This window comes from Hypanus sabinus, chromosome 15 (genome assembly GCF_030144855.1).
Source record: "Hypanus sabinus isolate sHypSab1 chromosome 15, sHypSab1.hap1, whole genome shotgun sequence".
Lineage (NCBI taxonomy): Eukaryota > Metazoa > Chordata > Chondrichthyes > Myliobatiformes > Dasyatidae > Hypanus > Hypanus sabinus.
The window spans coordinates 47,589,794-47,615,987 of NC_082720.1; the positions used below are offsets into that span (position 1 = coordinate 47,589,794).

Here is a 26,194-nt window from a genome sequence, read left to right on the forward strand (position 1 = left end):
CTGTATAATCCTTCTGTTCCTTGCCTCACTTGCACATGGCACAGGTAGCAATCCTGAGATTGTTACCCTGGAGGTCCTGTTGCTAAACTGTTGCTGCTAAGTTAATAGTTAATAAGTTAATAAATTTTAATAAATTTCACAACACAATTTCACAGTTTAATAAACCTGATTCTGATTTGATGATGTTTCAGTACAGGACTTAGAAACTCGTTTTCAGAAAGCCACAATAATTTCAAGACTAACATTCAAGACTGTTGTTCCTTTCAATATTCAGATTACTTATTTGGTCGAATGAGTACTTCTCCATATGACTCATGCTTTGGAATGCATGAGATAAAAAATCACTGGCTGAGGAGGGCCTCATACAAAATTTTCACTACACTATTTGTTTATCTTTTAGGATTTCTGGCCTGTGTTTATCGCACTGTAGCTTCCCTATTTTAAAACGAATAGCTCTGAAAATTAGGTCGATCACAATCAAAATGGCATTTCTTCCTATAATTTTCTCACCGTTAATGTAACTGATTTTGTCATGAGATGAGCACGTTCCAGTGATTTTACTATAAAGCTTCATTGTCATACATGAAGACAATAGTGTTTCAGTTTCTATGATGAAACAAACTGAATATGTGTCTTATTGATAACAAAAGTCCTGAAAACTCATACGATGTGAGGGAGTAAAAGTTCTTCAGTCACTTTTAATCAATGGCCTTGGCCATGAGTCTACTCAGCCATGACTTTCACTTGCAGATGGTCAGCAAGTTTTCGAAGCTGTCCATCAATTTTTCTGCGCTCTATGGGATGGGATGGCATCTATAATGAAAATATGTTCTTGCTTTAATTTTGCTATTAATGTCAGTCAGAAAGATGGCAGATGAATTATTCCTCATAAAGTATTTAACTTCAGCTATTCTAAAATGACAAAAATCCTGCGGGCACATGTACAGTATGTGAATGCTTCACAAGATTAGCGGATCTGCGTGAGCATTTTTCTGGCAATTAAGAGTGTATAATCTCTGGTCTTGTCACTTCAGGCTGGCATGATTCGGACAGACAAGGATGAATTCTTTATTGAACCACTAGAGAGAAACAAAGTGGAGGAGGAAGAAGAAAATGGGAGAGTTCATGTGGTATATCGGAGGTCAGCTACCAAAAAACCACTTCCTGCATCAATCAATGATGTCCTTTTAAAAGGTCAGTAAATATAAGATTATTTTCTCCAAAGCTCATTTCCTTTTAAAAGGAATTGAATGAATGGGGAGTTTTAATATAGCTTAATTGCTCTACCATTTGAGATGTGCTACTTGGCAAAGCTTAGTTCTACTTGGGAAATAAAAGTTTTCAAGTTTCGTTTGTACCTTGCTGTTAAAAGATAAAAATAAGTTGTGATTTTATATTTTTTCTGATCTCAGCTATTCCAACAGCAAGCTAAAAAAAAAATCATCTTATAGTGCCGGAAATCTAGCAGCCATATTGTTCATTGAATTTTCCTACAGAAAACAAATGACAATATATATTGTGTATGGAATGTTTATCAGCGATGTTAAATATTAGCCAGAGATTAAACCCTGATCTTCAATGAACTATTGCCTTATGATTTTTTATCACAGGGATTTTATTTTAACTTATTACCCAAAAATGTGAGCCTTCTTTAAAAAAGGTCTGAATGAGTTGATTTTCAAGTGCTGGCTTGGGACCTGCTCAAGCAATTGCTCTTGAAGCTTTGCATCGTGCTTGTGGAGCGCGAGATCATGGTGTGAGTTGGAGACAGTTCCCTATGGACTGTATGCACCAGTTTTAAAAAGCGAGTGGGGCCAATCAGAACTTATCTACAGAGAGGAAGCTTGCTTGGATTAATAGAAACTGTGGTCAGTTAGACAATAGATAATAGGTGCAGAAGTAGACCATTCGGCCCTTTGAGCCTGCAACGCCATTCTGAGATCATGGCTGATCATCTACTATCAATACCCAGTTCCTGCCTTGTCCCCATATCCCTTGATTCCCCTATCCATAAGATACCTATCTAGCTCCTTCTTGAAAGCATCCAGAGAATTGGCCTCCACTGCCTTCTGAGGCAGTGCATTCCAGACCTCCACAACTCTCTGGGAGAAGAAATTTTTCCTTAACTCTGTCCTAAATGACCTACCCCTTATTCTTAAACCATGCCCTCTGGTACTGGACTCTCCCAGCATCTGGAACATATTTCCTGCCTCTATCTTGTCCAATCCTTTAATAATCTTATATGTTGCAATCAGATCCCCTCTCAATCTCCTTAATTCCAGTGTGTACAAGCCCAGTCTCTCTAACCTCTCTGCGTAAGACAGTCCAGACATCCCAGGAATTAACCTCATGAATCTACGCTGCACTTCCTCTACAGCCAGGATGTCCTTCCTTAACCCTGGAGACCAAAACTGTACACAATACTGCAGGTGTGGTCTCACCAGGGCCCTGTACAAATGCAGGAGGATTTAGCAAGGACAAATAAAAAGAAGTGGGGCTTGAGCAGAGTGGCAGTTGTGTGAATGGACAGTATTGGAGTGGTCAGGCTTCGGCTCAACAGGGTTGGCAAGAACAGGCACAGGCTAAAACTTAAATTTGAGAAGTCAGAGATATAATAACTGTAGGCAGGATGGTACCTAATGGTCTCCACCATGACTATACCTGCAAAAAGTGCAATACCAACTTCAGCTCCCGGCTGATGGGAAATAAAGCTGGAGTTGTATGTAGTTAGGATCGGCCGGGAGGCTGAAAACCTGATAAAGGAGTCTTCACACTAGAGTGCAGGCTTCCAACGGTAAGTAAATGGGTGACCACCAGGAGAAGTAAGATGGGAGAGCAGTCAGTACAGGGTTCTCCTGTTGTCATTCCCTCAGTTATCATCATACCCCTTTGGATACTGCTGGGGGGCGGGGAGGTGACCTATCAGGGCATCCCAGTGTCACTGTCGCTGGCTCTGAGGCTCAGTAGGGAAGGGTAAAGTCAAGCACAGTGGTAGTGACAGGAGATTGGATAATTAGGGGGATGGACACAGATTCTCTGGCTGTGAAAGAGAAGCCAGGATGGTGTGTTGTCTCCTCGGTGCTAGGGACTGGGATGTCTCAGAGCATTTTCAGGAGATTCTCAAGAGGGAGGGTGAGCAGCCAGAGGTTGTGGTGAACACTGTCACCAGCGTCAGAGGTGAAAAGGGGGAAGAAGTATTGCACAATGTGTATACGGAGTTAGGGAATAAACTAAAGAACAGGACCTCCAAGGTAGTAAACTCTGAATTACTCCCAGTACCGTGTAACAGGCACCTTCTCCCTGATGCTGATGAATCCAAAGGATCGGCAGAGATTGGCACCAGCCCCATCGCAGGAGTTGCCCATCACTGTTGAATTTAACATAGGACTGCCTTGGGGTTTCAATCTCCAGAACTTTCGAGTTTTCTCCCGAAGCCTTCCCCATGAATGGCTATAGTCACAAAGCAACAGAGGATTGAGATCAGAGTTTTCTTCTAGATGGGCTGCCAATCATGGTTGAGGAGCCCATCTGTCTGAAGTGACAGGTTTTAAGGGGCCAGTAACCTGCCTTTGACCCTTCTCCTGTCAATAGAAATTGTTCTGTACAGCTTAGTGGCTAAGTTGTATGTTAAGGTCAGGAGCTGGACTTGGTTGTCAGAGGCTACTTGAGATGCATGCAATTAAGAGCATTTAATAGATAGTGGGAGTTTATCCTTACTACTGCCTCTGGCTGTAACAAGGAATCAGGGGATCAAGGTGTGACCTGTACAAAAAAGATGGGTAACACCTGAATCCAAGGGAGTCCAATATCCTTGCAGGCACGATTGCTAGAACTTTGGTGAGGGGGCAGGAACCAGAGTGATGGGGATGATGATGGGTAGTTGGCTTCTAGTTGATATGATGTGTGGTGACAGTCACTGTGATGAGATGAAGCACAACATGGAGGCAAAATCGAGAAAGGTGATGAATACAGGACTAAAGGCACAGAGTATGTGAAAATAAGGTAGATGACCTTGTAGCACAGTTAGAGATTGTCAGGTATGTTTGGGTATCACTGAGACATGGCTGAAAGAAGATCATAGTTGGGTGCTTAATATCCAGGGAACGTATTGATAGTGCAGGCAGATAGGCAGAGGGGTGGGGTGGCTCTGTTGGTTAAAAAATGGAATCAAATCATTAGAAAGAGGTGACATAGGATCAGAAGGTGTAGTGTCCTTGTGGATAGACTTAAGAAACTGCAAGGGTAATAAAACCCTGATGGGAGTTATATACAGACCTGAACAGTAGCCAGGATGTGGGATATAAATTTTAAAGTGGAAATAGAAAAGGCATGCAAAAAGGTCAAAGTTGCGATAGTCATGGGGGATTTCAATATGCAGGTAAATTGTAAAAATCAGGTTGGCGCTAGATCCCAAGAGAGGAAATTTGTAGAATACCTACAAGGTGGATTTTAGAACAGCTTGTGGTTGAGCCCACTAGGTGAAAGGCATTTCTGGATTGGGTATATTGTGTAATGAACCAGATTGGATTATGGAGTTTAAGGTGAAGGAACCCTTGAGAGGCCATGATCATAATTTGATAGAATACACCCTGCAGTTTGAGAGGGAGAAGATAAAGCCACATGTATCAGTTGGAATCATTTGCAATATTGTGAGAACTTTTAGGCTGTTTATCTAAGAAAAGATGTAGTGGCTTTGGAGAGGATCCAGAGGAGGTTCATGAGAATGAGTCAGGAAATAAAAGGGCTAATATATGAGGAGAATTTGATAGTTTTGGCCTGTACTCACTGGAGTTTAAAAGAATGGGGGGGGGGAATTTCATTGAAATCTATTGAATATTAAAAGGCCTAGACAGAGTAGATGTGGAGAGGATGTTTCCTATAGTGGGTAAGCTTAGGATGAGAGAGCAGAACTTCAGAATAGAGGGATGGAGATGAGAAGTAGTTTCTTTAGTCAGAGAGTAGAGAGGCCAAGTAATCTAGGATACTTAAAGCAGAGATTGATAGGTTCTTGATTTGTCAGGATGTTGAAGGTTACAGTGAGAAGGCAGAAAAATGGGGTTGAGAGGGATAATGGAATGGCAGAGCAGACTCAATGGGCTGACTGGCCTAATTCTGCTTCTGTGTCTTATGGTTTGTGATCTTATCATGAAAACCTATTTCTGCTTTTCTAGTATACTGCAGGCATTGACTGAGCATTTGCAATTACAATGCTGTACTAAAGACAATGTTATTTAAACTAATTAAAGTAGTAAAAAAATTGCCCAACTGTACTAATACCTTTTGCTTACACAATGTCTATATCCTACCATTTCCTGCATCTTCATGTGCCTATCTGAATGCTCCTAACATATATGAATTTTGTTGTATTAGTATGAAAGAGCCAGAGTGAAAGTTGCACACTTTGTACAATTCACATGAAGTCTCTAGTTTTCAATAAAGTTTCACTTTTCATTTTAAGTGGATTTTGTAGAGCATAAACACGTGGCAGTCATAAACCTTTTTGTAAGCATCTATGTTTCTGATTACTGCATATGTATCTGCAACATTTTGCCTGTTGGTATTTTTCTCTATAGGAGCACCAGATTAGAATATTCAAGGTAGGTGGAAGAGTGTGTGAATTTATTTCAGTGAATAAGTGCATTTCACCATTTAATTCTTGTTTCAATGCAAATTTTACAGAACTCACAGTAGCACTATAATTTATATTGAAGCAGAGTTTTATTACTGAATTGCTTTGTTTAAGCTCAGTTACATGTTTTTTTCATTTAATGGCAAGTGTATCATTCCACCAATTGAAATGAATAGCCATGTGAAAGTGTTGGTGACATTTTCTTATCTCAGTGATAGTAATGGTTAAAACACCAGTAGAAAATGCATATGATTATAACATTTCCAGTATATTAAAGAAAATGGTGTGTATGCTACCTCTCTCTAGGATGTTGAGAAATACTTCCCAACCAAATTGCCGTCATTATTGTGTTTTAATGTGTACTAATAATTTTTAGTCATTTAATTACCTCCTCAATGAATTTACCACAAAATCTTGAGTTGCATGTTCAGAGCACCCACCGAGCAGAACTGAAACTGGGGTGTAGTGGTGGGGGCAAGTTAGAGTACAGCATGAAAGTGGGACCTTTGACTCAGTAATGACCATCCATTACCATTTACACCATTTTCCCATTTTATTCTCCCCATATTCTCACCTGATTTCACCACCCACTTAGATATTAGGGACAGTTTACCTACGACCCTGTGTACCTTCTGGAAAGTGCAACAAAAATGGAGTGCTCAGGGAAGACCCATGCCACCAAAGAGGAATCACGTAACCTCTGCACAGATGTCACTGGAGGTCAGGATGGAAACCAGTTTGATGAAGATGCCTCTAAGACATGAGAACTTTTGTGTAGACTATACATTCAGTGGTGGTTCTCTGTTAGATCTTTCATGGGGAAACCAGTACATCGGATTAATGCAAAAGCAGTTGTTGAGAACTGCATCTAATGGGATTTTCAGACACACAGAGGAATCCCTAGAATTTCCCAGAGAGAGGCAACAGAAGTTCACTTTTTCCCAACTTACTCGCTCATCCCACTGCCCTGAACCATTTGAAATGTTTGAAAGGAAGGGTGGATATTTATGGTGTATCAGAATGGATGGATTTGAAAGGCTATTTAAAGTGAGTGAATCTTCAGCAAAGGCTTCAGAGAGGAAGTAGTGCTGTACAGGAGGGTTTAGAGGGGAAGTTTCAGAGTCTAGCAGAATCATTGGAGTGACTAAGAGAATGAGCAAGTAGAAAGACTTTATGAGGAATACAGACATGAACGAATCTGCAGGTGCCGGAAATCCAAAGCAACATGCACAATGCTGGAGGAACTCAGCAGACCAGGCAGTGTTGCTGGAAAAGTGTAAACAGTCAATATTTTGGACTGAGACCCTTCATCAGGACAACAGCATTTTAAAGGTAATGCAAAGCAGGTGAGTTATAGAAGAATCAAAACATTGTTTGTGTCATTTTGTATCCAGTAATGAAGTTCATCAGCAAAGGATGAGGGCCGTGAGCAACTGGCACGAGATAATTATCGGAGTATTTGCATGTCATGGTTTTCAGTGTACTGAAGTTTATGGATGGTGGCAAATGTAAGCAGTGAAGGGGGAGGGACGAGTGATTAGAATGTATTGGAGAGTTTGTTCTAAAGCCTACAGAGGTAGCCAAAATTTTATCAGCTTAGAGGTTGATGGAAGTTAGGAATGGATGACATTGTTAAGGTGAAAGTACGCTGTCTTTGTAAAGATGAGGGAATGAAATAAATTCAGTTTTGAAACCAATAGAATCTAGAAGTTAAGGTCAACTAGAATCCTAAACTTTAGTTCAGTCAAAAAGGAATTAAAGGTTGTATGGAAGTCTATTCAAAAGCTAACACTAGGAATGGCAACTTGGAAATATTGATTTGTTATAAAAATCCATCCATTTTTAAAAACCTTATAAGGTTGTCATGTATGTGTCTTCAGACCAAAACAAAGGCAACTCTTAAGTGGCCCCTGAAATTGATCAGCTAATCAATCCATTGAAGTACAATTAGGGAAAGTCAATAAACGTTAGCCAAGCAGGTGAGATGGAAGTGAAGGAGCAGGAGAGCATGAGGACAATAGTTTTGTGGTTTGTATTAGAACAGAGTGCATGCTAGAGGGGTCACAACCAATTGAGGCACTAGGGATCTGTGAGCAAATGTGGATCAGCAAGAACGGTGGTATAAGCTATATAAAACTTTGTGGGATAAGAGACAAAAATCTCACTTTACCCTTCAAATGGACCCTCTTGTGTAGAGGTGATTATAGTTGTCTTTGACCAACCATACCTATCAGAATTTAAACCACAGGTTTGACAAAAACCATAACCTTGTAGTTGAGATAACAAAGATAAAGTACATATCTAAAGAAAAAACACTTCCAATTTCTTAAATATTGCATTTGTTAAAATTTATCCATTGAATTATCATGAACATAAAACTACAAATACTGGAAACATAAATTTAAAAAGAGGAAATGCTAGAATTATAGTCAAATAAATAAACATTTAAAGATTGATCTGAAGAAACTCTTTCGCATAGATTAGAAGTGATCGAGTATTCAGAAGGTCAGATGGTAAAGTGATGCATAATGATATTAGCTTTTGAATTAGAGATTTTATTTAATCAACTGAAGTTATATTGCTCAGTCCTTTAGTCTGGATTTGAATACAGTGGATAACTGTAAATTGGGCCACTGTTTAATCAGGGCAGCTGCTTATTTGGGAGGACTTCTAAAGAACAAAAACAAATTGAGAAAATTTCATCTCCAACAGTGCCATCTCCAACAGGATCCCACCATCAAGGACGCCCGACTTTCTGCTTTCTGTAGGGATCGCTCCCTATGTGACTTTCTTGTCCATTTGTTCCTTCCCAATGATCTTCCCCCCGGGCACTTACCCTTGCAAGTGGAACAAGTGCTACACATGCCCCTTGCACCTCCTCCCTCACTCCCATTCAGTGCCGTAAACAGTCCTTCCAGGTGAGGCGACACTTCACCTGTGCGACTGTTGGGGTCATCTATTGTGTCTGGAGCTCACAATGTGGCCTCCTGTATATCGGTGAGACCCGACATAGATTGGGAGACTTCTTTTGCCGAGCACCTACACTCAGTCTGCCAGAAAAAGCAGAATCTCCTACTGGTCACCCATTTTAATTCCACTTCCCATTCCCATTCCCATTCCGACATGTCCATCAATGCGGGGGTAGGCAACCTACGGCCCATGAGCAAATATCGGGATAGTATGCTTATCCAGCCCACAAGCGATTTCCCCCCCCCCATTCTGTTTCACACGACCACACTGATGGACATGCATGGCGTCTTGTTACACTGGCCCCAGGTACTGTTTTGTTCCAAACCAAACACTGGTATATACGAATGATGGGAAGGCAGACTACCTTATTAATATGTATTAGATACTCTCCGTACGTGCGTAAGTTTTCAGGTGTTCAAATCTGTAAACGAAAACAGCGTCACTGTGTTTTAACAAGAAATCCATGCTAAATATCCAGATATTTACATGTGCTACGATACTTGTTGAATAACTTGCGTTTCGAAATAAAATCGGAGAAAAAATTCCAATGGCAATGAAAGCAAAACGCAGGAAGGTAGACACTGAATGCCGAAATTTCCTATACACTTGGACACTAGGTTACTTCTTCATCGAGCAAGCTGGGAAACCAATCTGTCTCATTTTGTCTAGAAAACGTTGCTGTGAAGAAGGTGGCAAATATCAGGCGACATTACAAGACCCGCCGTAGTGGAAATTTAAACAAGTTTACTGGGCAAGCAAGGAAAGATGAGCGAATGAAGGCTAGTTTTGGAAAAAAAAGGTAATTTTTTGCCAAGAAAAACAGTGAAAATGAAGGAAATACTCATGCCAGCTATGAAGTCTCAAAACGTATTGCAGAAAAGATGAAGCCTTTTAAAGATGGAGGGTTTGTCAAAGAATGTTTACTGGCAGTGTTGCATATTGTTTGTCCTGAAAAGAAATCTTCATTTGCATCTATCAGCCTGTCAGCAAGAACGATCACACGGCGAGTTGAAGAAATGTCAGCAGATGTTGAAAGTTGTTTAAGGAATGCCACAACGAATTGCATTTTTCTTTGATTACTAATTGGCATCCTTGGTTAAGCACAAATGATTTTCTAGCATGCGTTATTCATTAATTTGAGGCAAAACATAACTAGATTAATTTAAATGGGTAATTCCGATATTTCAAGTTTTTATGGCATTTATCTGGCCAACCATCCGCTCATTAACATGTGATCCGGCCCACAGAGGCTAAAAGGTTGCCAACCCCTGGTCTATGACTTCCTGTACAGTCGCTATGAGGCCACACTCAGGTTGGAGGAGCAACACATCATATTCTGTTTGGGGAGCCTCCAACTTGATGAACATCAATTTCTTGGACTTCTGGCAATGCCCCTCCCCCTCACTTTTCCCCATTCCCCTTTTCCCTCTCTCACCTTATCTCCCTTAGGTGTTCCTCCCCTTTTTTATTCCATGGCCTCCTGTCCTCTCCTATTAGATTCCCTCTTCTCCAGCTCTGTATCTCTTTCACCAACTTCCCAGCTCATTACTTCACCCCTTCCCACCTCCATTTCACTTGCCACCTTGTGTTTCTCCCTCCCTTCCCCCCAAGTAACTGACTCCTCATCTTTTTTTTTTCTCCAGTCCTGATGAAGGGTCTCGGTCTGAAACGTTAACTATACTCTTTTCCATAGATGCTGTCTTAGCCTGCTGAGTTCCTCCAGCATTTTGTGTGTGTTGCTTGGATTTCCAACATCAACAGATTTTCCCGTTTTTCTGAGACACTGTGCTGCTCAATTGGGGCAGGAGACTGTTGCCGAACATTTTCTAACTAGTGTCAGTTGCATGCATGTCATGACACCATTCTTAGAGTGAATAGTTTTTAAATGGTTTCACTTGTGTGTTTGTGTTCAAAAAGATGTCACTAATAGTTGACGAGGAATTTTGCTCACTGTGATTTTAAGCATTCAGGCTTGGAGATGCCAAAAATGGCCAGGAGTGAAAATGCAATTATTTCACTACTTCAGCAAGTTAGGAATTATGAAGAATTTGAAGGTATCAGCAGTCATCTTAAACGTTCCAATAAAAATGATAGTTTGGAGATTGTTGTCATTAAAAGCACTGTTTGAAGGCAGTTCACTATCTTCACTAGGTGTCTGTGTTGATTTTGTTCATTTACAGTCAATAAGAAGAACATTCCTCTATTGATAACTAATAGGAGCCAGTACACAGTTTTATAGTACTCTAGTAGTATTGATGCTGCTCTGCTTTGTCCGGTATTTCATTTAAATACATAATTTATTACATAGTTAAATGGTAGCTTGGCCTTTTTATACCTTTCTAACTATTTCCATGAAACTTAAGCAAATTGGGGCAGTTGCTTAATTGGGTCAAAATGTATTGGTCCTGATATGTCCCAATTAACTGTTATCCACTGTATAAAAATCCAGTTTCATTCTTTAGCTCTTTGAATTATTCATCTGGTCACACTTTAGGCATTAGAAGTTTGCCGGTCATTCAATAAGGATTACAGACTTTTAAATTAAAAATTATGAACCACGTGTGCCTTTTTGTACAGTTTCACACAGTTTCAAGTTACGTGAACCATCTTTCCAAAGTGATTGTTAAACTAAATTGAGTTTAAAAAACTATATTCAGCTCAACTGTAATATCGAAATATATTTATACTATGGTAAAATAATACTGAGTCTTCTAGCTTAAGACTTGGAATTCCTCTGCAGTTGACTGAACCATTGCCAGAGCTCCTAAATATTTGCTGTGATAGCTGTAGAATGACTTTAGGTTTTTGCAGATTGAATACACACTGGCACAGCTCTAAAAGGGAAATTCAGTTGCAAGTCCTTGTGAAATATGACCAACCTGATGGAATAACATTAATTTACTGAAAATAACATACTGTTACCATAGCGACTGGTCAGGTTTAATATTTCTTCGTAATCTAGAATGGGCTAAATTGGAATGCACCTTCCCTGAAGATGCAAAGCTGATCAACAGTTAAATCACCTGACTGATCTTGACTACCTGCTATGTTTCTGCAAATGGGAAAATTCCTCTATAATGTTGTGCTATGTGTGTATCTTGTAAGGTGATATTTTAATATTTCTAAAAAATATATTTTTAGGCAGCAGATTAAAAAAAAGGTTTATTCTAGCTCCTGATATCCACTCATCACTAAACACGAATAGTTCAAAATGTGTAAGTTGTTAGGTTTTGATACTTATTCACTGGAACTTTTCATGCACACGTCAGTAGTCACAAGGGGGAACTGCAGCAATTAGGTTGCATTCATCACGGTTTTAAATAATGCAGTGATATATCACCAGTTAATCCACTTTTTAAGGGAGATTTGTTGAGGGATAAAATTGGTCAAGGCAGCAGAGAAAACTTTCTTACTCTTTATACAAAGTGTGAATTGTTATACCCACACAAACGGGCACCAATTTAATGACAGCCAGAAGACCATCTACTTTTCTGAATTGTGAGCCTGCCATACTTGTTTCCAAATGGTGAGAATCAAGAACGAGGTTCATAAATTTAAGATGCAATAGGCTTAGAATAGTAGGAAGGCAAAACCTCTACACACAAAAGAGTTGTGGGTACTAATAATATTCCTACCATTGTATATGATTAAGGAGAAAATTCTGTCAAAGTTCAAGATAAATTTGATATGGAGAAGGAAAAGAGGTAATGTGTAAATGATAAAAGTAAATTGCTATTCAACTGGACCATGAATGATAGTATTATTTGGTTGGTTTGATTAGCTTGACCTTACATGATAGCTTGTATGTATTTTGTGCCTTCCGGATGGTCCAAAGTATTTTATATCCAATGAGGTACATTAATGTATTCAGTGTTACTACAGAGAGAAATGCAATAGTTCACAGGAAGTTGTCACAAACAGCAGATGAGGACGGAATCAGAGTCAAGCTGTTCTTTTTTCATGATAGGTTATGTGTTGGAAGATGAACTTTAAAAAAATTGAAAGTAAATTTTATAACTTGAGAGCACAGGCAAACAGTTCACTCAGCCAGCAGATGTTCACTGGAGTGGACATCTAGTGCATTGTGGCTATCTGCTAAACAGGTGACATGTCCACCATGAAGGACAAAGGCAGCAGGTGCATGGGAGATCTTTTTGTATGAAGATGTGTCAATTCAGCAATAGGATACAGAACGGCTGACTGAGTATGCAAAAACTTGCATTAAATAGAGGAAATTCAGATTCAGATTCCGATTCAGTTTATTGTCATCTAGGAACCACAAATGCAATACAGTTAAAAAATGAGACAACTTTCCTCCAGAATGATATCACAAAAGCACATGACAAAACAGACTACACCAGAAAATCCACATAACATTTGGCAATCCCCAATCCAGAGTCCAGAGAAGCTGCTGCGTATTAATATCGCACTACCATCTTTTACCATCAATTATGATGATGTGCACGAGGAATCATTATATAAAGGGTTTGAGGTTGCAAATGAGTGGACTATAGAAGTGTATACGTGTTCTTGTACATGTAATGCAAACAAGTAGAATGCTTATTGCTTTGGTTTGGCGTTGAAAAGTAGAGAAGTACCTCTATAATAGCACAGGGTGCCAGTGAGGCGTCTGGGTATAGTTATCATCCCCTTTTAAAGAAAGGATAGATGAGCATTGGAGGTAGTCCTGTAAAAAAATTCACATTAATGTTAGGGTGGGAGGATTATTTTATCACAAACAGCTTAAATATTTGGGAGTCTAGAAGAATGTAAGAAAATCCAATTGAAACAGCTCAGATCCCAAAGGACAAACCAGAGTAGATGTTAAGATATTACTACTGGTAGAGGAGTCTCAAATGATGGGACCCAAGATGAGAAGCAGTTATTTAAAACTATTTTCCATGGTCATACCTTCATGGGAATTTTTGGAATTGGTTGGTTTATAGAGTTGTGCAGACTAGATTACTATAGGCATTTAAAGAGGACATAGATAAATTATTGAAAGACTGGAGATTTGAACGCCATCTGGAACTGGCACAGAATAGCAGTTTAAGTCTGGAGCACATCAGCTATCATCATTGTGCATGATGGGACAGGCTTGAAGGTCAAAGTGGCTAAAGGCTATTTTCTTGTATGTTTACTTATGTATGTAAACAGCACTACCTGTAGATTCCACTCCCAAGTCGTATCTTATTCTGACTGGGAAATATGTTGCCAGAATTTCTTCCAGATTTAAGTCCTGGGACAGTCTCAGCATTAGCACAGAAGCATCACTAGAAGGAATACACCAACCTAAGAAGAAAGCTCATCTCAAACATAATTAGGTGGGCAAGAAAATCTGGCTCTGTCAGTGAACCCATATTCAGAGAATGAATGATATCTACTCTCAACTAGAGGGTTTGTCATTGTAGTCTTCTAAGTGCATAAAAGACAGCAGTTCAATGGCTAATGTGGGAACTTCCTTTTGCCCTCCCGTTTCATGCAGAGAGCAAGGGATGGAACCTTTCCTCCCACCCTCATTAGAATCCAGGAAATTAATGAAGTAGAGGGGGTTTTTGGAAAAGATCAAATCTGCTTAACATTCTTGTCACTGCTTTGTGATCTGTCCATCTTCTACTCTCAGAAGGAATTTCAGGCCCCCCGAGTTAGGAGGAACCTAAAGAGGAATCTTATTATTTTAAATAAAATAAAGAAACAAGTGGGTGGTTATGAAATGTACTAATGTGAACATTTGTAGAAAACAACTTAGGATAAAAGAAGAGTAAAAAGTGAATTGTGAAGACAATATCTTTTCAGCTGTTTAAGCATTGACAGTGATCCTTTGCAGAATAATTTAGAAATAAATACTTTGAGGGGCTGTAATAAGACATAAGTTTTAAATGAATGCTTCAAAGTGAATACTGTCAAAAATGATTTTGGCTCACATTTCATGCAAAACTACAAACTTTTAATCTGAACCACATTATAGAACTGATGATATGCAAGGAGAAAGCTGAGAATCTTCAGGTAAGTAAGCAATTAGAACATGGGATTAATCTCCATTAGAAACAACGAAAATAGAGAAACCTACCGTAAATCCTATGTTCCTCCAGCATTTTGAGTATGTTGCTGTGGATTTCCAGCATCTGCAGACTTTCTAGTGTAAATCCTATGATTTTATTAGGAGAAAGGTACCTTGCCTGTTAAACACACAGCTCATTTAAGTTCCAGTGTTAATTTATTAGCATGTTCTCACAATAAGGGGTTAGCCATGCAGAAACTTGGAGAATAGTGTTCTTCAATGGAGCACATTAAATTATGGCAAATTAGAATACTAATGTGGTTTATAAAGTAAATATTAATAAATAAGATGGTAACAAGCTGCCACTAAATTAAGATACTCCCAAAGGAAAGAAATGAAAGGTTTGAATGCTTTCTGAATAGAGCAAGTAGCTAGAATGTGGAAATGATTGCCTCAAACCACTGCTGACGCAGAGGGGATTTGACACCTAGGAGGCAATGTGCTCAGCCTGCCATCAAAAGAGTAGTGATTGAGATGAAGATCAGATGAGCTCTGTAATGAGTGGCTGGTTTGTTTCACCATCTCAGCAATGAAATTGTCACAGATGCCATGGGTATTAAACATCTAATAAAGAGCAACACACACTAAATACTCTGCAATTCAGGAAGTATCTATGGAGAGAAATAAACAGTGAACATTTTGGGTCAAGACCCTTCATAAGGTCTTGATTCCTCCAGCATTTTGTGTGTAATGCTCAGCATTTCCAGCAGAATCTCTTGTGTTTACGTTAAGTGTTTAATGAATCAGTACAGAAGCATTTTATTTGCTTCATTATGCATATGGCATTCCATTGGTGCCAGCTCATCTGGTTTCATTCTATTAAAGCTTCCTTTGCAATCTCAAGCACAAATTTCCCTCCAGAACTCTTGGATCTGTTATACAGGTGAATGAGACTTGACCAAGCCTGACACGTGGCATGGTTTTCTTAGAGAAAAGCTTTAGGCATTGATGACTATATTGGTCATTAGTCTTTTGCGAAATATGTGTTGCTGGGCATTCTCTACTGTGGTCAAGCTCGGGAGTCCCATATTTCCTGATGAGCAAATGGAGGCCATTCAGCCCATCAACTCCATGTTGGTTCATAACTATCTCATTCCCATACTGGCCTTTTTTAAACAACCATCTTTTGACTAGCCAACATTTGCTGTTGATCTCTAATCGCCTTTGTACTCTGTGACTTGCTAGGCTATATCCAAGTCTATTTTAGAGTCAAGCAGACTGATGAGTCTGGAGATGCATATTGATTATTGTTGATTCTTCCATATCAGCTGGTGCCAGTCTTTCACTCCTGATCTTCCCCATTACCGAGTCTCCTCTTCTGCATATGCAACCCTTCCAACCACCACTGCACTCTGCTACTTTTCTGATCCTGATCTCACACATCTAGCTCTGCCCACTATTAACTCAGCCCTAATCCCCATCTCTCCCCAGCATAATATACCGTCGCTCCATTCAGCATAGTAGAACATTGCTAGTGCATGGTTAACTCACTGGACTAGTTATTTGGGGACTAGACTAACAATCTTTCAAGGTAGCTGTAGAATTTGAATTCATTTATAAATGAAATTTTAAAATGAAATAGTTATTAATAATGATCAAAAATACCACCAAAGTATCCTAAAATCCCATCTGGTTTGTTAAAGTTTTTCACCATCTACACTAGGGACCAGGAGTGAGTGATTGTCATGAAACAATGAAGAAGGTTTGGGAATGTGAGTTTGGCATTTGGTGTTGGCGGAGATCAAAGGGAGTATTTGGGACTTGCATTTTCATTGACTTCAATTTTCAATTGAAGGTTGGAGCAACCCACCCCCAAGATAGTAAACTTGCATGTGTCAGTTCTTATCCCCACCACACTTGGCACTGTGGTACTGTGTCAGTCAGTCCCCATTGACCCAGCGTGCCCAGTGATAGGCACCTGCAGTCCAAGTTCCCCGTAATGCTCCAAAAGGAACTTTGCAGAGACAATGATTTCATCATGTGTCCCAGTGAGAAAGTTTTCTCAGGGTCACAGGAATGTCTCAGGCTAGGAAATGCCTGATCAAAGTTCTGGAGTAATACAAAGTTATTGTTTGGAAGTAGTTATAGTATTTCATGCCAAAAAATCTATACTCAGTTGCGTAATGCTGAATAAAACATGGTTAGGAATTGAATTTCTAGGAACACCTTCAGAATAACATAGATAAGGTTAACAGCATTCTTTGTTTTAATGCATATCTTGGGCAGTAACTTGGAGTGGAGGTGACAAGTTAAATGTAAATATCTGAACGTTAGCACTTGAGATGCTCATCTCCTCTGTAAGATGAATGGGGATGGCATCTTATTCTAAGTGGAGATAGTTCTGGATAATGGCACTGAGGTATCCGGTTGAATAGTGGAATAGGCTCAAATGGCCAATCTGCTCCCACTTCTTATGTCATTAAATTCTTTTTGACACCCAGCAGCACTTTTCTGTGAATTTTCTAATTGAACTTCTTGCTCTTCATGCAACTTTAACAAACAGCATTGCTTTGATCTCTAATGCTGTTTTTAGTTGCAAAACCAGTATGGAGCAAATTCCAGATATGTGAAAACGATGCAACACAATGACGCCAGGCAAACATTCACATGCCTCTGGACACCCAGTCCTTGGCTTACTTTTGTAGTCACAGTTTTTAAGACCAATTGACTTTCCAGTCAATGCTGATCTCCAGGATGTGGATAATGGGAGACTTTATGATGGTAATACCATTGAATATGAAGAATAGTTGGTGAAACTCACTGGAGGTGGTTATTGGTCTAGGACTAATTCACTTCGACTGGTATTAATGGTCTCCAGGTGGCAAGGGCTAACAGAGCAGTACTATGACTGCCCTTGATTCCTTGAATCCATTTGTGAATTTCCCTTCTTCACAAAACTACTGTGGAGTGAAAGCTCTCTGCAAGTGCAGATTCATTGGATATTCCCAGCATTTTCTGTTTTAATTTAACAGTTTTAGGATGTACAATGTTTCTTATGTTTCTTCAATCGGTGAAATACTAGGATGCTGGATATGGAAAACTGAAATTGTCATATTGTAGTTGGAAGTACCGTTTGGTGGCTAGTGCTGTGGCATGTTTCTGGAGGGGACGGAGGGAGGATTATTCTGCATTTTGATGTGTTATGTTTGAGCTGAAACAGAGCAGCACTTAATATTGACCCTTGATTCATGATAGTTTGTTATCATCCTTTATATTGACAAGCAAAGATGAAGTGATGAAAACCACATTCAGTATTACCTCTTGATGTTTGTAGGTGAGTTAATATTTAATGTAGAACTAGGGCTAGGAGAATTATCTTTGTAGGTTCCATTGTATTTTATTTATTTGTTTGTTTGTTTATTAAGATGTGATATGGTAGCAGGTCCTTCTGGTCCAACAAGCTCATGCTGTAGGGATGTGTGCTAGTGATTAAGTAGCTTTTGTCTTTTTGCAAGTTCTTTGAGGAAACCAAAAATTGGATTGCAGTTGTAACTTTTGTTTATCGAGTGCTTAGAGCAGATTATTAATTTAGAGTTATTTAATAATATGAATTTTATTTGTAGTATCACATTCATAATGGTCATTCACCTTGCTGTAAATTTGATGTATTAATATAATGCTGTGCATTTGAAAAGCACCGTGAAATTATTTGGTCAGAATAAAATTCTTTTCTATGATGAAGTAGTTATTCTTGTTCATAGTCATTACTATACAGGATCCAAGCAAGCATAATACAGTGGTGATCAGTGAAGGACTCCTGCAGTGTTGTTTCCATTTGTTAGGTTCCTCTCAGAAAGTGGGCATGGAGCCAGATTTTGAAGAAGGGAATAAAAAGCAGCAGCCAATCATTGCACCCACAGATGTCCACAGGTTTTCTGTGAGGACTAGCACTGGAGTTTGCTTTTTATTGCTTTTTACTCAACTGCTTTTATATTTTTGCATTCATATTTATTTAACATTTTATGCTTATTGTGTTTTTTATGCTGCATCAGATGCGGAGTAACAATTGTTTCCTTCTCCTTTACATTTGTGTTCTGTAGAATGACAATAATCAACCTTGAATCCCGAAGTTTGCTGTGATTGGAGTGATATTTTGGTACAGCGCCCTCTATAGGGCTTGTGGGACTGTGATGAACAAGGAAAACCAACCAGAATGTTGAGTTATTAACAAAGTGTGCAATACAAATTCAGAAATTAAAATTAAAATGTATTTCAATGTTAGAAAAGAACCCAAAATAAAGAGAGCAAAGTAAGATTAAGAGAATAAAAAAGGAAGAATTTTCAAACAATTAGGGTTTTAATTACTTTAAAGTTGACTATAATATTGATTATAAATCTGAAAGGATGAGACTCTACACTTCTACCAGTGGAGCTCCAAAAGGCTCAGTATTAGGTTACTTGCTTTTTGTACTATATACACAAGTTGTGTAGATTTGTACGAGAGAGTACACAACTGGCCGTTTGGTTAATAATGAGGAAGAGAGCTTGGGACTGTAGGAGGACTGTCCTGCTGCAGGGACTCAGCCTGAAATGTCAGCTCTACTCTTTTCCACAAATGCTGCCTGGCCTGTGAGTTCCTCCAGCATTTTGTGTGTGTTGCTTGGATTTCCAGCACCTGCAGATTTTCTCTTGTTTGGAGGACGATGATACTTGGTCAGTTGGTGGGAAAAATAAATACAAATTTAATCCAGAAAAATCTGTGACCTGATGTTTGGATTTTGAAGATGCAGCAAGACAAGGAAATGTTTAATAAACGGGAATATATTGAGTATGTGGAGATGTAAAGGAATATTGGACCTCCATCATGGGTAGTGTCCAAGAGACCTTAAAGGAGCGGTGCCTCAAAAAGTTGGCATCCATCATCAAGGACGCCCATCACCCAGGACGTGCCCTCTTATTGTTACTGTCAGGAAGGAGGTATAGAAACCTGAGGGCACACACTCAGTGATTCAGGAACAGCTTCTTCCCCTCTGCCATCGATTTCTAAATGGATATTGATCTATGAACACAACCTCATTTCTGCTTGTGCACTAATCTTAATTGAACTATTTAACGTACATCTATATACTTACAGTAATTCTTTTTTTCTTCATTTATCATGTATCGCATTGTACTGCTGCCGCCAAGTTAACAAATTTCACGACATATGCGGTGATATTAAACCTGATTGTAATTCTGATTCTGACATTACAGATTCTTACGTATAGCACTACTTCGAGTACAGCTTGAGAATTGTGAATGATTCTGGTTACATCTTTACAGGAAGGATGTTATTACTCTATTGAAGATGCAGAGGAGATTTATGAATTTTTTGCCAGGGCTGTAAAATTGTAGTCATGAGGAAATATTAGATCGGCTGGGACTATTTTCTTTGGAACAGATGAGGCTGAGAAGAGATGTATTTGAGGTGTGTAAAGCTATTTGGAGCTTAGAGTAAATAGGAAGGCCTGATAAGCAGAGGGTTTGAATGGTATTGGCCTGAAATGTCGACAGTGATTCTTCCTATAGATGCTGCCTGGCCTGCTGCATTCCACCAGCATTTTATGTGTGTTGCTTCACCCATATTGTGGAAGGAGTCTGAAAGTCCAAGAAAAAAGGAACTCAGCAGGTTGTGCAGATTCTGTTGGGGAGAGAAACTGTCAGTATTTTGGGTCAAGACCCTGCATCAAAACTGGGAGTGGAGAGAGAAAAACATAAGTATGAGGAGAGGGGGAGGGGTAGGTAGGTGGACCGAGGAGGGGTAATAGGCAGATGGAGCCAGCCAGGTAAGTAAGGGTGTTGGAGTTAGAGGAGACAGGCAGGTGGGTGATAGGTGGAAGCAGGCAAAAGTGACAGTTAAAATCAGGCCAGATGAGGGGAAGGTGAAAGTGGGAAGAGCTGGGAGTTAACAATGTTGCAATCTGTTAAATATGGAAGGTTTTCTAATAAAGTGATTATGAGGGGCGGGTGTAACCAGACAGAGGGAGAAATGTGGTTGGTGAAGTGTGTGGATGGAACTGGGAGGGGGACAGAAATAAATGACTGGGGTCTGAAGGGGGACTGTGGAAAGGTGAACAAAAATAAGATCACCAGCGGTGAATTGGAAGAAGGGCGAGAGGGGAGTTCAGGAGGTAAAAGTTGTGTGAAATTGGATCCCTCCCTGGCCCCCAACTCACATTTTTTTCCCTCCTCTGTTTCCGTCTCCCTTTGAACTTTGACCTAATGGTTGCCATTATCACCTTCCCACTTTATCAGAATCCAACACTGGTAACCTTTCGAGGTCAGATTAGTTCACCGCCATATCCACCAGGGTGCAAAGAAATTCCTTCCCCCCATGAAGCTTGCAAAGTAAACAGCATTCATGATAATACAACAATAATAGTGACAGAGAATAGTGTGCTCCTGCTTTTTACATTCCAGCATTTGTCTCCTTCACCTTCCCTTCCTCCCACCTAGTTCCATCTGCCTTTTTATCAACTTTCACCCATAATCCACTTCCTCTGTCTCCGAACTCTACCACTCTCCCCACCTGATTCCCGTTTGTTCATCATCCTTCATCTCTGCTTGGTCTTCCTCACACCTTCTGGCCCCTGTCTCAGCCTGTCCAATCCCCTCCTTACGCTGGCCACCTTTCCTTTCCACTTTCCGTCCAAGTACATGGTCTCAATCTGAAATGCCCATAGATCCTTTCCCCACCCAGGTGCTTCTCGACCTGTTGAGTTCCTCTAGCGATTTGTCTTTTGCTCCAGGCTCCAGCATCTGCCGTCTCTTGCACCTGTCTGAAATTCTTTGCCTGAAAGGGTGATAGAGGTAGAAGCCTTCACATTTGAAGAGCTGTGATCTTCAGAGATACTGAACCTGTATTTGAAGGTGACATTGAGCAGAGTACTTTCGAGACGATCAACCAGAGTTTTGAGTTTTGCTGGTGCCTGAGAATTTGACAGGCATGAAGAGTTTTTATGCTATTAAAAATACATGAGCACTGGAATGGGCAAGTAGCACATTCTTTTGCTGAATCTAGTGCATACCCAACAACTTCATATATTTCGGTCCTTAGTCACTTAAATACTTCATCACTAAGCAGGGAAAGTCAGATAATTAATTCATGATTTTAGTCTTTAATGGTGTGCATGTGTGTGTCATTACTGTCTGATTTACACCTACTTGATCAACTCCAGATTTTTGCATGAAATATTCAGCAAGTCAGGCAGCGTCTGTGGAGAGAGCAAAACATTGATAATATCACAGGTGAATGACTTGCCTCAGAATTGGCCTGTTCTGATACAAACAGAAAAAGGCTGGTATTCTAGATTGCTGAATTAAATATTGAGTCTCCTGGCTATTTCTAGTGTCCTCTTTGGTGTCAGGTTTCAAAGAACTGCTAAATTCTGCATCCCTCAGCTCCAGCACATTCTCACACTGACTGACCTCATTGATTGATTATGTAGACTGCATTTGAAAGCATGGAGTCACTTGGAAAACCTTTGTCTTCACTCTCATGCAGATATCTCCTTCGTTTATTCTGTTCATTTTTGCAAGTTCACATTCGTTTTTACACTCTTCCAGTCATTGACCTGAGAGACTGTTTCTCTTTCCAAGGATGCCTCTTCACCTGATGACTGTTCACAGCATTTTGTGTTTTAATTTTAGTTTTCTAGCATCTGAGTATTTTTGCTTTTCTTTTGATTTGTTGTTACTTTAGCTGCAAAATACAGGTTATCACAGCATAAAAACACCTGTTGTATCTGCAAATTAAATATTCTCACAATGATTTAATTACCAATGTATTTTTTACATTTATGAACTTATGTACTATTAATATCTTCAAGACATTTTAGTATAGAAACTATACATGTAAACTAAATTGTGTTTTTCCACATTAACTGCTAGGAGCCACAATTATATTTCATAATTTTTCTGATCAATTTCTATTGATTGTGTGAAACTGATGGTCAGATTCTGGTTTACTACCATTGTGGAACTTGTTTTGCGGCAGCAGTACATTGCAATACACAATTAAAAATACTATAATTTAAAATATATTGTAAAAATTAATATAAATGTCATGCAAAAAGAGAGAAAGTATTGTGACAATGTACATGGGTTCATTGTGCATTCAGAAATCTGATGGTGGTGGTGCAGGAGGCAGAGGAGTGACTATGGGATTGATTGAGTCAGTGGACTGGGCCAAGTTCAAGGACTCATACGTGGATTTGACACCATGGCTGTCAAGGACTTTATTAAAACAGTTATAGACGAGTGTGTTCCCACAAAGACATTCAGTGTCTTCCCTAACCAGAAGCCTTGGATGAACCATGAGTTGGCAATCTTCAGAGAGTCAGATCAGAGGCATTCAATTGTCAAGACCAAGAAAGTTCCAGGAGGTCCAGGTTCAATCTTCAGAAAGCCATCTTGTGGGCAAAATGGCAATTCCAGACTCAACTTGAATCAACGAAGGATCCTCAATAGTTGTGGCAGGGCTGGAGTACTATCACCTCTTATAAAGTGAAATCAAGTGACATCGGCAACAACAGGGCTTCACTTCTAGATGAGTTCAAAGCCTTCTATGCTCGCTTTGACCATCAAAGCATAGAGGAGCCATCATAAGCTCCCACAGAACCCGATGATCCTGTGGTTTCAGTCTCTGGGGCTGAAGTGTTATTATCCGCTCAAAACTAAACAATAAGCTTCAAGACCTTGGCCTCAATACCTCCTTGCATAATTTGATCCTCAATTTCTTCAATTGCTGATCCCAGTCAGTTCAGTTGGCAACAACGTCTCCTCCACAATCTCTATCAGCACAGTGCACCACAAGATTGTGTGTTTAGCCCCCTGCTATACATGCTTTCCACTTATGACTGTGTAGCTAAGCCCAGCTCCAATGCCAAATTCAACTTTGCTGACAAGACCACTGTCGTAGGCTGAATCAAAGGTGGTGAGGAATCGGCATACAGGAAGGAGAATGAAAATCTGGCTGAGTGGTGTCACAGCAACCTCTTACTCAATATCAGTAAGACCAAGGAGCTGATTATTGACTACAGGATGAAGAAAGTCCATGAGCCAGTACTGTTGGGGGAATCAGAGATGGAGATGGCCAGCAACTTAATATTCCTTGCTGTTATCATTTCAAAGGACCTGTCCTGCACCCAGCATCTAAGGCAACTACAAATAAAGCACAACAGTGTCTCTACTTCCTTAGGAGCTTAGAAAGATTCAGCATGATATCTAAAATTTGATAAACTTCTATTAATGGGTAGTGGAGAGTATATCGACTGGCTGCATCATAGCCTTTGAATGGAAAATCCTACAATAAATATTGGATATGGCTCAGTCCATCATGAGTAAAGCCCTCTACACCATGATGCATATCTACATGGAAAGTCACAGGAAAACAGCATCCATCATCAGGGACTACCACCACCCAGCTCATGCTCTTTTCTCACTGTTGCCATCAGGAAGGTGGTACAGAAGCCTCAGTACTCACACCACCAGGTTCAGGAATAATTATTACCCCTCACTCATCAGGCTCTTGAACCCTAAGTAGATAACTTCACTCAACTTCACTTGTCCTATAACTGAAATGTTCCCACATCCTATGAACTCACTTTCAAGGACTCTTCATCTCATGCTCTTGATATTTATTGCCTATTTATCTATTTATTTATTTATTTATTTATTTGTTTGTTTGTTTGTTTGTTTGTTATTTCTGTTTCCTCTTTCACTTTGTATTTGCACAGTTTGTTGTCTTCTGCACACTAGTTGAATGCCCAAGTTGATATTGTTATGGTTATTATTCTGTTATAGATTTATTGAGGAGGCACACAAGGAAAAGAATCTCAGGGTTATATATGGTGACATATATATTTACCTTGATAATAAATTTACTTTGAGCTCTTGCACTAAAATGCTGATTTGAACAGAAGAATCTCCAGTAAAACTGCAACACACACACAATGCTGGTGGAACACAGCAGGCCAGGCAGCATCTACAGGAAGAAGCACTGTCGAAGGGTCTCAGCCCCAAATGTCAACACTGCTTCTCCCTATTGATGCTGCCTGGCCTGCTGCGTTCCACCAGCATTTTGTGTGTGTTGCTTGAATTTCCAGCATCTGCAGATTTACTCGTGTTTCCAGTAAAACCGGTTAGCTGCCAGTGACTGGTGTACCACAGGGGTCGGTGTTGAGACCACTTCTTTTTATGCTGAATATCTATGGTTTAGATGATGGAACAGATGGCTTTCTTGCCAAGTTTGCAGATGATATGAAGATTGGTGGAGGGGCAGATAGCGTTGAGGAAACAGGTAGGCTGCGGAAGGACGTAGAGTAGGAGAATGGGCAAGAAAGTGGCAAATGAAATATAATGTTGGAAAATACATGGCTATGCATTTTGGTAGTAGAAATAAATATGCAGACTAGTTTCTAAATGGGGAGAAAATCCAAAATCTGAGGTGCAGAGGGACTTGGGAGTCCTTGTGCAGAACATCCTAAAGGTTAACTTGCAGGTTGAGTCGTTGGTGAGGAAGGCAAATGCAATATTAGCATTCATTTCAAGAGGTCTAGAATACAAGAACAGGGATGTGATGCTGAGGCTTTATAAGGCACAGTTCTGTGAACAGTTTTGGGCTCCTCATCTAAGAAAAGATGTGCTGGCCTTGGAGAGGGTCCTGAGGCAGTTCACAAAGATGATTCTGGGAATGAAAGGGTTATCATAAAAGGAACGTTTGATGGTTCTGGGTCTGTACTCGCTGGAATGTTGAAGGGTGGGGGGGATCTCATTGAAATCTTTTGAATGTTGAAAGGCCTAGACAGAGTAGATGTGGAAAGGATGTTCCCATGGTGGGAGAGTCTAGGATAAGAGTGCACAGCCTCGGAATAGAGAGGTGTCCATTTAAAACAGAGATGTGGAGAAATTTCTTTAGCCAGAGGGTGGTGAATTTGTGGAATTTGTTACCACAAGCAGCTGTGGAGACCAGATTGTTGGGTGTATTTAAGGAAGAGATTGACAGCTTCTCGATTGGACACGGCATCAAAGCTTAAGTGGAGAAGGCCGGGAAATGGGGCTGAGGAGGGGATAAAAGGATCAGCCATGATTGAATGATGGGGCAGACTCGATGGGCCAAATGGCTTAATTGTGCTCCTATGCCTTATGGTCTTATTGTCTAAAAGTTGAGTTTTAATGATTTGCTCACCAGACCCTACAGTGTTGCTCCAATTTACTGAGTTGAAATCCATTAGGTGTTTATTAACAGTAACATTTCTGGTGGTGATTGTGAGATCTTTCAGACAGTATGCAGATTTAGTGGGTGCAATCATCTGTTATCTGTTACTGTTCACCGTTAAAGTTTTGTGCTAGAATTTTTTTTAAAACTTCACCCTTGATTTCTTAGTTCCTTTGTCCCCCTACACATTGTTCATCCCATTGCATTTGGTGTCTACACTGACAGGCGTGCTGCAGTTTGGCTCTTTGCCAATGCTGTTTGAAATAACCAATGTCAGTTTTTTTTTGTAGAGGAACAGTTCAATAAGAAAATAGCAGTTTCATCAAAAGTAATCAAT

At 39.8% G+C, this 26,194-nt stretch overlaps 1 protein-coding gene across 2 annotated transcripts in view; it reads left to right on the forward strand.

Moving 5' to 3' along the window:
• LOC132405482 (A disintegrin and metalloproteinase with thrombospondin motifs 2-like) overlaps window positions 1–26,194 on the forward strand; it is a 274,937-nt gene that overhangs the window by 78,723 nt on the left and 170,020 nt on the right. For both annotated transcript variants that reach the window (XM_059990318.1, XM_059990319.1), the window contains exon 3: window positions 1,035–1,194. In XM_059990318.1, coding sequence (XP_059846301.1) covers window positions 1,035–1,194 — 160 coding nt within the window. The remainder of the gene's footprint in view (window positions 1–1,034; window positions 1,195–26,194) is intronic.